This window comes from Alosa alosa, chromosome 1, assembly GCF_017589495.1.
Source record: "Alosa alosa isolate M-15738 ecotype Scorff River chromosome 1, AALO_Geno_1.1, whole genome shotgun sequence".
Classification (NCBI taxonomy): Eukaryota; Metazoa; Chordata; class Actinopteri; order Clupeiformes; family Clupeidae; genus Alosa; species Alosa alosa.
Window position 1 is genome coordinate 43,138,643 of NC_063189.1, and position 14,271 is coordinate 43,152,913.

The 14,271-nt window shown below is 42.9% G+C and overlaps 1 protein-coding gene across 1 annotated transcript in view; it reads left to right on the forward strand.

Moving 5' to 3' along the window:
* Positions 1-14,271, forward strand: part of LOC125292580 — a 43,458-nt gene that overhangs the window by 6,832 nt on the left and 22,355 nt on the right. The window contains exons 19-40 of the mRNA XM_048239988.1: positions 432-614; positions 1,081-1,172; positions 1,292-1,461; positions 1,669-1,822; positions 2,333-2,412; positions 3,164-3,344; positions 3,660-3,815; positions 6,685-6,818; positions 7,129-7,287; positions 7,683-7,866; positions 8,001-8,212; positions 8,712-8,900; positions 9,160-9,302; positions 9,799-9,958; positions 10,119-10,202; positions 10,780-10,917; positions 11,235-11,348; positions 11,438-11,530; positions 12,040-12,260; positions 12,680-12,843; positions 13,174-13,443; positions 13,815-13,966. Of these exons, the coding sequence (XP_048095945.1) occupies positions 432-614; positions 1,081-1,172; positions 1,292-1,461; positions 1,669-1,822; positions 2,333-2,412; positions 3,164-3,344; positions 3,660-3,815; positions 6,685-6,818; positions 7,129-7,287; positions 7,683-7,866; positions 8,001-8,212; positions 8,712-8,900; positions 9,160-9,302; positions 9,799-9,958; positions 10,119-10,202; positions 10,780-10,917; positions 11,235-11,348; positions 11,438-11,530; positions 12,040-12,260; positions 12,680-12,843; positions 13,174-13,443; positions 13,815-13,966 (3,433 nt within the window). The remainder of the gene's footprint in view (positions 1-431; positions 615-1,080; positions 1,173-1,291; positions 1,462-1,668; positions 1,823-2,332; positions 2,413-3,163; positions 3,345-3,659; positions 3,816-6,684; positions 6,819-7,128; positions 7,288-7,682; positions 7,867-8,000; positions 8,213-8,711; positions 8,901-9,159; positions 9,303-9,798; positions 9,959-10,118; positions 10,203-10,779; positions 10,918-11,234; positions 11,349-11,437; positions 11,531-12,039; positions 12,261-12,679; positions 12,844-13,173; positions 13,444-13,814; positions 13,967-14,271) is intronic.

Genomic DNA, 14,271 nt, shown 5'->3' on the forward strand with positions numbered 1-14,271 from the left:
TGAATTAGTTTACTGCTTGCACCTTATGAATTCATCATGAGTTAATAATTAATTCATCATGAGTTCGGTATGTACACATTAGGAATTATTTATAAATTTACTATTTGCACATATGAATCATACCCTTAGTAATATAGATGTAACTATTTAGGATATGGGGAATTCATAATTTATAACAAAGGAAAACACCCTGATAACACCTAGAAAATAATACTCTATTAATGAGGAAAAGCACATGTGTTAATCCTTAAGTAATATTGGAGACATATTTAATAATGATTAATTAGGTGTTTGTTAATGCTTAACTAATACTTAACTAATGCTAAATAGTGTACCATTATTGTGTTATTAAAGTGTTACCAATATAGTAAATGGATCTACCTTTAATTTATGACAGTCTTTTAAGTGTTTTGTGTTCATCCTTAAACTAGCGCCCTTGTTGGAATCTCAGTTAGAATGGGAATAGATGGGGCCCTCGGGCAGGTTGGGCTCGAGTGGTCAACTAAACTCAAAACCTCCACCAGTTTGGATGGAAGCATACAGCTTCGCAATGGCCAGGCTTTCAAGGTGATTCTCAACACACCTGATGAATCAATGGACCTTCTCTCTTTCAGGTAATAGAAAGAGTTGTGATTGTAGATATTCTAGAGTTGATTGTTGACAGGGCAACAACTTGTCTGTCACCTTTTATGCAATAGCCTTCTGTATGATATAATGATTTAATTCAAATCAGTGATGATGAAAGGGAAAATTAGAAGAGAAGGAAGGACCGCGCGCACAGACACACACTCTCACAAACACACACACACACATCTAGTGGTTATGTATCTGGACTTCAAAGTGCAATGCCAGAAAGTTATGGGTTCAATAGGCTGCCACTGCTGTGCCCTTAAGCAATGTACTTAACCACAGTAATTACCTCTATGTGTGTATCTGGATAAGAGCATCAGTTAAATAGTAAAGAGTTAATACACTGACAAGCATGGACATGTGCACACACACACACACACACATGCGCACACGCACACGCACACAACACACACACACACACACTTAGTAATATCTCCCATGTCTCAACAGTTCAGGAATATTTAGGGTAAGTGGGGGTATGAGAGAGGAGTTGAGCAGCTCAAAGAACCTGATGGAGAAGACCATCTGCTCTCCAAAGACATGTGAGTTCCTGCCTCCAACTTCCCTGCTGTCACCTTGCAAATTACGCCAGTTAGTAACAAACTAATCAAGTGTTTCTTTTTTAATAATGTAGAAATGTTGTAACCATGTTTTCCACTAGGGTCGAAGTTGATTGGATGGCAGCTGTGCTATGATGTGTCCCATCCTCAGTCTGTGATGGGAAAGGCCATCCTCTATCATGGTCCTACCAACCTATCTTTTAGACTCGTGAAGCTTGATAAAGGCCTCCATCAATACCTGCTCGAAGCTATTTATACTTCCCTGCCACTGGTAAGTCAGAGCAGTTACTTGTATTGTTTATGTAACATAAATAAAAGCTTGACAGAAAAATAAACGCTGAGCTGAACTTTTATGATTATATTTTGCTGATATTTATTCATGCTATGTATGCATTTTTAGAAACAGTATGATGAATCAATACAATGGAGCTGTCAGAATGTTCCGGTAACTAAACTTTGTATAATATGCTGTGCCCAGAGAGACGCCTGGCTACCCCATGAGCTCCACCTGCTTCTCTCTCTGAGGACGCCCCAAGCCAGTGTTCCCAGGGACATGGGGGTAGAGTTCATCATGAGCCCCCGTCGGCTCCTACTGAAGATCACCCACCCTCAGAAGAACATCCTTATCCAAGGTCTTCACCACTGAATTCACCATAATGATCATATTGTTATTCTATGTTTGATTATACAAGTGACAGTTAAAGCGATGGTTCGGATTAATTTCACCCTAGGGTCCTGTGCACCATGACCCCGAGCCAAACACCCTCCCAGAACCTGTTTTCCCTGGGTTGAACCCTGGTCGAGTGGAACCAACTTTAAATAAACTCCTGGTGTACTTACAAACTTTCCAATGCCTCGTTTTTATGAGTAAAGAACATAGTTGTACTATTGTAGATGTTTCGTACCATTCTGGGAATTATTAGTGTGGTAATTTACGAGATACTAAGTTGGTTCCATTACTGCATTACATCCTGCAGAAAGTCATTAGTTTCTGACAGCGCTACTCAACCAGGGTTCAACCAAGGGAAAACAGGTTCTGGGAGGGTGTTTGGCTCGGGGTCATGGTGCAAAGGACCCTAGAGTGAAATTACTCCGAACCATCGCTTTAAATCTTGTTACTTTTCATTATCACACTTTCACAGGACACCTTGATCATGTTAAGAACACACACACTGCAAAACTTGAGCTTCTGATGGATCACACTCACCATTATTACCTCAAGGTGAGAAATACCACATATCAGGTGGCAAATATGGCATTATCCATTCCTCTGTGAAGAATTAGACTGTTTTTTTGTATAGATGTTAAAGGAATTATCCGGAGTAAAATGCACTTTAGATCAATTTACGGATGATTGGGAGTACATAAGTTGAGTTGACATCAAAATCATGTCATTCGGATGTGTTTTGAGAAAGTTCGATTTTACCGTTTTTAGTCAAAACTTGTTAGCCTGGATGTGACCAGGGCAAGTCATTTTGCGCTACAAAACGCTATTTTTATACCTCTTCTACAGTTCCAAACAACATTACACTTACGTGGTAGTGAGTAGAGGGTCCCTAAAGCCAAACCGTAGTACTAGCTTGATGAAAACGGTAAAATCGAACTTTCTCAAAACACATCCGAATGACATTATTTTGATGTCTCAACTCAACGTATGTACTCCCAATCATCCGTAAATTGATCTAAAGTGCATTTTACTCCGGATAATTCCTTTAATATTAACTCTAACATACCTCCTGAACCTGATTCGATGGCAGGGTTGCCAACTCTCACAAATGTGGTATGACACTCACGCTGTTCTGTTTCACGCTAGTGTCAAAAAAATCTATTGGATCCATCCACTTTAACATCACCTGTTGACATCACCATCACCTGTCTTTGTCAATCTCACACCTAGCCAGGCTTGAGAGTTGGCGACTCTAAGGTGGTAAACGTGATTTTTTTTTGTATATAAAATCACAATCTGTGCACAGGGCATGATGGAGACTTTCAGCCTTCCCACAGAGAAGAGGCAGCAGTACCGTCTGGAGGCGAAAGGGACAGCACGTAGTCGTCCCATCATCCTCTCTGTCGACATTGCCCAGGGGCTTGATAGAAGGATCAGTGTGGCAGCCATGCTGAAGAACATCTTTAAAGACACAGCCTCCTTCTCAGGTGCACAGTACAGCACAATATGCCAAGACATTGTCCAAGTCTTCTGTCGGTTTATGAAACCAGATCTTTCAGTAGCAAACAGTTCCATGACTGTAAGGACAAATTGGTGGTTTTAATTATTCTAAAACAAAAAGTGAAGTGTTGTGTTGCATTGTGGATTATGCAATGTGCAGGAAATGAGTTCTGTCACGCTCATCTGGAGACGGTTAAAGCAGACAATGTGGTTCTGTTCAGAAACTGTCATCAATAAGATGTATCCTTACAGCCTGTGTCATCTGAGCGTTTGAGCTGTAATTTCCCCCTGGTGCTCTACAGTGCAGCTTGACCGTCGGCAGGACAGCGGGCAGAGGCAGTACTCTGTGGACACTGAGGTCCTCCTGCCTGGACTGCTCGGGGGCAGGATCCTTGGGCTGCTGGAACACAGAGGCCCACACTGGAGCTCTGCGCTCAGGCTCAAATATGGACTCAGAGGTAAGAGATCCCCCAGGCCATAGTAACTACACTTATTGCCTTATGTACATGTGCAGATTGGCGCCTTGCCTGGCCGCCTCTTGGCATCACCATGTGGAAATGTGTGTGTGAGTGGATAAACTGAGGTCCCCCAAGGTTGAGAGAATTGTCCATAGACCTGCACGACAGGGTTGTGTTTTTATACACAATGTGGCTAATGTGCGGAAAATTACTGTATTTAAAACATTTATATCTCATAAGAACCCCTTTAGAATGAAAGAGCCATCCAGACAAAACTTAATAGAGCATCACAGTCCCGCCCCTCCTCCGAGAGAGCTTAGTTTCCGGAAGTACATTTCCCATTCATTTCTCGCATTGATGTTTTGGAAAAATCCGTATTTAAAGAGTTTTAGAGCATGTCTTAGGCTAATCAGCTACGGAGTAACTCATAAGCATACAACATATCATTTCGAGTGAAAAAACGAAGAGAAAGTCAAAAAAAGTCAAAGGTACAAGACTGTACATATTTTCATTTCCGAGCGAAGGAACTACTCATCCCATAAACCACCGCGCCTCACTGAATAATATATAAGCAATGCACGAACCCGCGCAAAATCATTTCCAACCGGCGACAGCACGGGAATCCTTTCCTCCAAACAGTGATTTTTATATAGTGAATGTGCAGTTAATAGCAGTTATTTCAGGAGTAATCGTGCAAATAATCGTGTTTTGGTATTGAATGTTATATTTACCATTGTGTATTTTATATCGTGTGTGAAAGCGGTTAACGTTAGCAACATTGTGCAGTGCTTCGTATCTGACTGCCATCCTGATGCATGGACCGGTGCATGGTCTGCTCTTGGACCACCATATTCAGTTTGCTGTGAATTATTACGCTAAATTTCATTAAATGTATGAAGAAGTATTTTTAGGTTAATGATTGATGATATGACTCGTACAGTATGAAGGCTACAGTAGCCTTGCTAATGTTAACTAGCATTACCAACCTCCCTGCAAAACTCACCACACAACTTTGTAGGTCTTGTCCCTCATTCTGGCTCTTACAAAACCCACAAGCTAACCCTCGGACACACAACAGTCAATAATGTGACCTGATTTAAAGTGGTTTTCACCCCTTTGGACACTCTTGATTTCGTCCCTGAAATGGTGAAATATTCACGGGGGCATGGACGGTTTGCTAACCATTTTACTGCAGTGTCTAGCTGCTAGCCGGTGGTAGCATCCTGCTTGCATGTGCTATCAGCTAGCTAGCTAGTTCAAAAGTTGAAGTTGATACAGGGCTTTTTATGCCTCGACTAAGTTGATGTTTCCTATAAACAACAATTCATGTTCATAGGAACAACAAGGTCACTAAAACATTATATTAATGTTAGCAGCATTATAATGACATTCTAATGTCTGAAAGGCTAATGATTAGCCTATCGGCTACCTGAAAAGTTAAGTGTTTAAACTAACATTTAGTGTTCTATTTGATGGTGTATTGGCCCTGACTAAGTTCGTGTGATATATAAACCACAATCCTTGTTGATACAAGTACCAATGTTCGTCTAGAAAGTTTTTATTCACATTAAGATATTCGCCATAGACCTCTCCAGAATAAGTCCCGCCTCCGTAACTTCCGTATCCATCCAACTTCCGGGCGTCGATTGTCTATGGGAAATAACATGGCGTTTCGAAATATCATACCGGTAAAACATCTGTAGGTAGCGAAGTAGAAAAAGCTGGTGGGCAGATTGGCCTACACACTTCTGCCATCTAGTTTCCACTGGATTTTTTAATTGTCGGTGCCGTTAATCAAAAAATCCAGTGGAAACTAGATGGCAGAAGTGTGTAGGCCAATCTGCCCAGCAGCTTTTTCTACTTTGTCACCTACAGAGTTTGACAGGTACGATCTTTCAAAACACCATGTTATTTCCCATAGACATTTGACGACCGAAGGTTGGATGGATACGGAATTTAGGAGGCGGGACTTATTCCTGAGAGGTCTATACATGGATTTCTATGGAACGTCACGAAAACATGCGTGCGCAACCAAGAGGCAGAAAGCACCATAGAACAGCATAGAGCAATGCAAAAGAGCAAAAGAATAAAATTAGTTTTTGTGCTGAAAACTGCACCAATTCGAAATCACGATGGTTAGAGAATGTTAAATATGTTCAATATCCCTAACGGAATGCATGTCTTCGCCAAAAATGACAAAATACGATGTTATATTAATAATCCAAATGAACGTCAAACTTTGAAATATAGTCTGAAATGAGATGTTATTATCATTGAGACAACAGGGGTATACAAAAAAATCAGATTGTAGCTTACAGCAGCCGATTATTTAGGTTAAGTTTATAACGTTGTGGACGGCCACCAAGCGTCTTCTGCCTCACGGCTGCGCGCGCATCTAGTTTTGTTGGTAAACGGGAAACCCGTGTATAGGCAGTAAAAGACTCCGCCATCTTTGTCAATAATTTTCGCTGATAGAGTTTCAAACTATGATCATAACGGCCTTTCCACCAATCAGAGGCATCACTGTGGGATTGTGGGATTGTTCAGGATTGTGGGTAATGAAGTACTTATCCAAGACATCGGGATTAAAAGACATTTATTTCAAAACAAGGTTAGTGTCCCTTAAATTTTCGCCCTCTATATGACCATATACAATCGCTTAGTACAGCTGTAGCTGGTTTTGAGTCTACCATGTGCAGTTAAGTTTTTATGGCTTATACACGAATTGTCAATGGAGAAATTGCATTGAATTCTTACTTCCGGAAACTCCTGTGGGCGGGACTGTGATGCGATAGTGATCTAATCAAAACCGAGTGACTGACGTTCGACTGTCCTCCACAAATTTGCAATATGTCTTCATTTTCCGCAGAGGAAGCCCAAGAGCTCAGACAGGAGTGCCACATCTCCCAGAGCCTGAGTAGAGAGATGTTACCTACGCAGACCTATCACATGAGGGCTCAGCACGAGCTGCGCTGCTCACATGCACCATCAGTCAACCATAAGGTGCTGATGCAAAAACAAAGGATACACACATACTCAATGTTGTGCTAGGGATGACTGCTTTGATTGTTATCACAATTGATGAATACTGTATAAGTTTAGTGTAGAATATAATAAATGTAAATATGAACTGGCATTGATTATGGCCCCCATGTACTTCTGCTACAGAACGCCAAATGCAGAGTTAGCAGACATTCTCAGGAACTCCACTACCATAGCCTAGACTTACAGAGAGCAATGTATTTCATTGCTCTATTCTATTAATGCTAACAATCATTAATTATTGAGCTATTGAGCATAACTGCATTTCCAGATCCAGCTCAGGCATGAGAAGAGTGCCACTCACATGCTGGCCTCTGTGGACCTGAACTATGGCAAGCACTGGGACCAGACGGCTAACAAGCACAGGGTCATCTTTAGCCAGTCCCTCAGAAACCAATCACGGCCTGGCCTCACTAACTATGCTCTAGAGGTATGTCTTTCTTCTGTCTCACAGCCATTAAGTGATACATCATATTTATATTACAGTTAAGTGCTGTTTTGAGTTCGTGTTTGAACGGTTGGTTGTTTTGCCGGCTGGTTTGTGAGTTTGTTGGTTGTTTGACTTGTTGGATGATTGACTGGTTGGCCACTTAGGTGTCAGCTGGTTGGCTGTTTGGTGTGTTTCTATACATCTTGAATCAACATTCAAACATGTGGCATAATGCACGTCTCTCACATGTTATTAAAGGGGTAAAAAGAGTTCAGTGTTATGAAGGTGATATATGTGCTTTGAATAACATCTTCTGTATTTTAAACACTCACCAAGAGATTATTTTTCTGTCTTCAAATAGATAACAGTTTTTTTCTCATCCTTGTTTGCTATAGTTTTCCTTAAAAGTCCCCGACAGAGATATGAACTACAGGGCAGAGCTACTCCACTCTCGGCTTCAAAGCAAAAAAGCAGAGGGCCGTACTCATCTCAAGGTCAACTACAATGACCACATGCCCTTTGTGGCTGGCCTACACTGGAAGGAGCTCACCTCCAAAGCCTCCCTTAAGAAATATGAAGGTGATAAAAATTCCTACTTGTCATACACCCCCACACACACACTCACCCTCATGAAGAAATAACAATTGATAATATCATGAATGGAATTTAATAATGCCTCCCTTCCTCCATTCCTCCTGTCTTTTTCTGTGCAGGGACTTTTAACATGGACAGCCCCTGGCTCTATGTGTTTTGTGTGCACAAGCTGCACCAGCTCCAGCGGGGCACAGTGGAGTTCAGCTCGGAGCTGACCACCCGCAGACTCCTGGCCATCCAGAGCCTCATGCTGCAGGGCCTTTACAGGGACAGGAAGGGGGAGAAGGAGGCCAGAATACACCTCTTCACCCCCACCGTCTCCTATCTGAAGGTAGACGTACCATCCTCAAGATGCTGCACCACAGCTCAGAGTTTATGAAATAGTTCTCATGTGTACGATCAGATCTATACTTTAAAAGGGTCATGATGATCACAGTTTGTGATGTTAGTAAACAATGCATACTGTAGTAATAGGTTCAGTTCCTACTAGCAACATGTTCCCTTGCCAAATCTACATCGTTAAAAATGGAAGGCCACTTGAACAGGGACTGGTTTCATACTGTACCGAAATGATTACCACCACCATCGTTGTGTGTCAATAAAAGTATCTGGATCTGTAAAAGTAGACACCATTACATGCAAATTAAATGCAACCATCATTAATAATTAGTTCATGAGAGCCTGTGCTGAAAGAGCTGGTGATGACACACATTAGCCAAATCTATACCCTTAAAAAAACACTAGGCCCCCAGCACTGGCCATTACATCATATAAGGCTGTGATGGAAGAGCACAGGTTCTGAAAGGGTGTCTTGTTCCTTTCTTTGCCAGGCTGGGGCTCATGGTGTGCTGGGCAAGCGAGGGTTGAGGGCCTCCTGTTCCTTCAGCTCGGTGTGGACAGAGGCTGTGCAGGGCCAGATCGCTCTGAGCGACGGCAGGCAGCTGAAGACTCTGGACCTGGGCGCAGTGTGTGGCCACCACAACCTCAGCCTCACCACCAGCCTGAGCTTGATAGATAAGGTAGAGCCACAGCAGGTTACCTGCACACACATGTACGCACGGACGCACGCACGTTGTTCAGAATAGGAAATGGCTGCCATTTTGAAGTTAATGCAATATGTAATTAATAAGAGAACATTTCACATGATCTCTAAGACATGAAGTACAATTGATGTATGGTACTCTGAATACACTGTGTCCATCATACATTGTAGTTAAAAAAGGTGTGTTCATGGGCAGTCTTCTGCATCACTCTATCCCACCTCCTGGCTCCATACAGCAGCTGAAGAAGAGGCATGTGGCGCTGAAGATGAAGCTGTCCGAGTCTAAGGGAGCAGCCACAGAGCTGGAGATGGAGGGAAGCCTGGAAGAGCTCAGGAGGGATGGGTGGAGGTACCAGAAAAGAGCCACGCTTCACCTCAGGTGAGCATGGAGAACACAGATGATGATGGTGATGGAGGTGATGGAGGTGATGATGGTGATGATGTTGATAGCTGTGGTGGTGATGATGATGATGGTGATGACGATAGGGATGATGATGATGATGATGATGGTGATGGAGGTGATGGTGATGATGTTGATAGTTGTGGTGGTGATGATGATGATGGTGATGACGATAGGGATGATGATGATGATGATGATGGTGATGGAGGTGATGGTGATGATGTTGATAGTTGTGGTGGTGATGATGAAGATTGTGATGATAGAGATGATGATGGTGGTGCTGGTGATGATTATGATGGTGATTGTGATGATGATGAAAGTCATAATGGTGATGGTGATGATGATGATAGTGATGGTGATGGAAAATAATTTTTCTTTGCTGATGATACTGGTGCTGTTACTGTTCTTGATGATAGTGGTGGTTACGATGATTTCGCTACTGCTGATTTTTCTTTTGTGTCATCTTGCTTTGCAGACAGCCATTCAAGTTCCTCCCTGAAAGCCTGCTTCTCCAGGAGACCTTCACCATAGATCTCGAAAAGGGCACATACATCCTGAATTCCAAAGCCCTGCTTCAGAATGACAAACAGCTCACCCACACCCTCACTATGGGATACAAATCTCAGAAGCCATTTGTAAGTTGAGACTCTAACACAATACTCAATACATTGTTTGTCATCTTGTGTCATTATCAGATATCTGGTTAGTTATACATTTGCTTTCCCTAGCATGTGTTTAATTTGATGTCTTTATGTCTTTTTAAATGTGTGTGTGTGTGTGTGTGTGTGTGTGTAGATCTGCTCATCCCTGGTCCATCCATTCAGCTCCTCTACCATCCCTCAGGACTCTGAGATGTGCCTGTCTCTTGGCCACGGTCAGGTACTCAAATATAACTTTCATGGTATATTTATGCTTCAATATGTTCCTATAGCTTTGATGTTTCTATATAGGTCTGATGTGTCTACATTCAGATTTATCATTACGTCTTACGAATATATTGTTTGCATTCACTGAAGATATTATATGGCATATATGCATGTATGTACATTATGTGTACATGCATGCTTGTTTGTATATACTGTATACTTGCATCTGTGCATGTTTGTATGTATGTTTATATGGCTGTATTTATGTACTGCATGGATGTACAGTCACGTTACAAAGTTAGCACACCCATGCTAAAGTTGACTAAAAAGAGGAATAAAAAATCTTTTGGAAAAATCTTTTGGAAATTGATCTTAATGCCTTTCCATAAGATCATCTCTCAATGCAAATCAAACCAGCTATTAGGTTAACTGAAATAAAACCACTATTTTCTCTTCTCTTTTTAGTCATCTTTAGCATAGGAGTGCTAACTTTGTAAAACATGACTGTACAGTATATATATATTTTTATATGTATGTACATATGTATATACTGTATGTATGTACTGTATGTATGTATGTATTTCTGACAGTCACATCGAGAGTTGCATGGAAGGTTACGAGTTCAAAAGAGAGACATGTTGTTGGTCCATGGCAAGGTTCAGTTCAGTGAGGTGGATTCAGTCCAGCAAGGAATCACCATCTGGGCCAATCTCACTCACCAACTTCAGGTAAGGAGAGGGCCTTGTTGATGTATAAAACATTCTTATTAATGACCCATCTCAGGGTATTTCAACGTGAGACTAAATAACTCACTGCTCCCCTCCAACAGAACTTGCCCAGTTTGGCGTATTCACTCTTGTGTGCCTTTTCCTGTGTGTTTTCACTTTGATGTTTTGCATTTTACTGGGGAAGATTTCACACTCCTGCTTGTTTTTTTGGACACTGTTCATTGGAAGTTTGCATACCTACGAAAAAGTATCAATTTCCTGAGACGTGCTGGATAAAGCTGGTAATGTTTTGCCTGGTTACTATGCCACTGTTCTAGCTGCAGATGCCAGCCTCCGTCAGTGTGGAAGGAGACTTGTCTTGGAACCGTGTGAATGATGGCCGGTTTTATTATCTCGCCAAAGCAAAAGTTATCAATATCCACGTGTGCCAGGTACTGTTCTGCTGGCTTCATATTTTGTACACACATAAATAACTCTTCAGTGTTTGTTCCGAACCACTTGTTTCTTTCCTCTGTTGTAGGGTTCAGTGCATGTTAATGGGTCCACTGAGAACATTGGTCTCTATGCGGACATTAGTCATACTTTCATTTCAAGAGTTCCCAACACAATGCAGGTAAGACAATGCAAGGTCATGTTTTTAGGTCAGTTTTATAGTGTGGTGCCTTTTCACAATTCTTAAGCTTAGGTCCATCTCAACATAGGATTTGGATTTAGGCAAAGTCCTTTTAGGCAAGTCCCTCCACTCGGCGGCCATATAGCAACGCTTTTTGGGCACTCATCGGGCATCCTATTCAGCAGAAATGCGCGTGCGCAAGGCTTCACGACACCAATCTTGCTCCAGCGGCGAGTTCACAACACATGATTGGCAAGATGTCTTCACAACATACCACATGATTGGCTCAATGTATTCACATGTCAACGTTTTGCCGAGGAAGGGGTGTAATATGTGTAGTAACGGCCATATTGGCGTTACAAACTTGCCCCATGCATTTCTATGGAGGGTGTTTTGAGTGCTGTGTCTCCTCATTAGAAAGTCTCTGATTTAGGTTAGTTGCTTGCTAGAATGTCATTGTGTAAGGCTTGCTTCATGGACCTTTGTGTTCTTCCCGCATATCTTCATAGGCCCATGTCACTGCAGGCAGGTCCTCTGCAGGCAGCGTCAGTGGATCCATGGGTGTGAGGGCTGATGGGAAAGGCCAGGCCTCGCTGGAGGTCCTGCTGGCCAGTAGCGTGCAGGGGACGCTGCGTTCCATGGGCGTTCACGTGGGCCTACAGCAAACGCTGCTGCCTGACGTCTCAAGCAGCCTTCACCTGCAGCTGGCTGCCAACGCCTCCACTGACAGGTGCATCATCCACATCCGTCCGCTCTCATGAAAACCATGTAAATCAGATATTTCATATTTTCTCCTGGGGTTTTCATATCAGTCGTCATTTCCCAGCTTTCTTTGTCCATTCTTCCTCCGCTGTTTTCATCTATTATTCCTCTGAGGCCCTGTCCACACATAGCTGGGTTTTTCAAAAGGAATTTTTTCCTCCTTTGTATTGCCAAATATTTTCAATCAACACGGATACGCAAAAACAGCTGTTGAAGGTTGTCAAGAACATGTCACATCATAATCCAAAAACTCTGTGTTCCCCTTTTCACACGCAAACACTAAAAAGAAGTTTTTGAAAATCTGTGACGAAAACTGTGTCCTTCTGAACCCCTGCCATGTGTCTGTCTGTCTGTCTGTCTGTCTGTCTGTGTCTCTGTCCATCCCAGTGAGCCTCTACAGCTTCAGTGGACTGGAGTCATGGAACACAGTCCTGGAGCTGGAGGGTTGGGCCCAGATGACATGGAGAATCCCCTGCCTGGCCTCTCGATTTTGCCCAAGAGTCTGGGTTTGGAAGGGAAGATCACCTCTCATCCTGCTGGACTGATGGGAGGTATGACAGCATTGCTGAAGCCCATGATAAAAAAAAATAGCACTTAAAAGTGCAGTCCATGATTCTTTGTCAAATTCAGCAAATTGCTCTTTACAGTCCAATCGCTGTCTGTTGTGTGTGTTCTGTATGTTCAACAGCCCTGGTGCTGCAAATGGGAATCAAACAGAGTGACTCAGATAGAGCCATACACACTATTTAACCAATTAACATGCTACTTCAGAGGCTTGGAAGGAGAGGGTGTAAATTTAAGTAGGCTGAGTTCAAATATCAAAATCCTTTATCCATAATCACAACTCGCCTTTGACAACACATTTGACATTTCTGTTTCAGGTGAGCTGAAGTTGTCAGTGAACAAACGGATACACAGCGTGGAGTTTAAACACCGGGAGAATGCTAAGGGGGATCAGGAAGAAGAGGAAGAAGAAGAAGAAGAAGAAGAAGACATGCTGGGAAGAAGGAAGAATGGGACACGTGATTGGCTGTGTGTGAGATCGGCAGACAAGCACCTCTGTGTGAATATGAGCAGCCAGTCCAGCCACCAGGAGGGCAGCAGTGTGTCCGGCCAGCTCTCCCACTCCTTCCCCTGGCTGTACTCCGCAGGTCTCTGCGTCTGCCTCACGGTCACTCATGATTTCACTGTCTCATGTTCCTCTCTGAGGCCCCTCTCTTACTTACAGTCAGCAGCGTGCCTGTGACTCACACACCACACAAATAATGCAACAATAGATGAAAACTGACCGGTTGTAGGCTTCTAGCCCATGACATCATAGCCGTGGAAAGATCATAAGTGTAACATCCAAACTTTGATGTGTGCCTTAGCGGCAGCAGGCCTACTGCTTTGATAGTAGCTTTGAGTCCAAATGATCAGAAGTGACCTGTGACTGAACTGTGACAGTGAGTGGTACTACATATTAATGTTGACGGCCTCCGGTGGTGCTCACACTGAGCTCTGTTTGTTTGGCCGTCGGCAGGAGTGCCCGCGGAGAGTGGTGCAGGCGTGAGCTGGGACTGGGGAGAGAGGCGGACTCTGCTGGACGCCAAGCTTCGCTCTGGGACACGCCACCTCCGGGTGAGGATGAGGAAGGAGACGTTCAACGCTACAGATGTCACGGGACACTTTCAGGTCTGTGGCGGGCTCCTGGCAGCTACACACACCCCTCTCACTCCACCTCTACAGTGTTTCACATTCTGCAATATATTTAAATATTAATTTAAATTCTGGCCAAAGTACAAAGTCTTTAGTCTAACTAAAGCTTGCTTGATAACTATGCAAAATCTATTTGCAAATTTGATACCATAAGAAAGAATCTAAGCACAAACATCAGTGGGTCGGCTAAAAGCTGTCTAGGTCTTAGTTCATGTGCTAGAACTTTGCTTGTAGACTGATTTTGCTCGATGGTGTTTTAAAGGGGAAATCTGGTGTAAAAT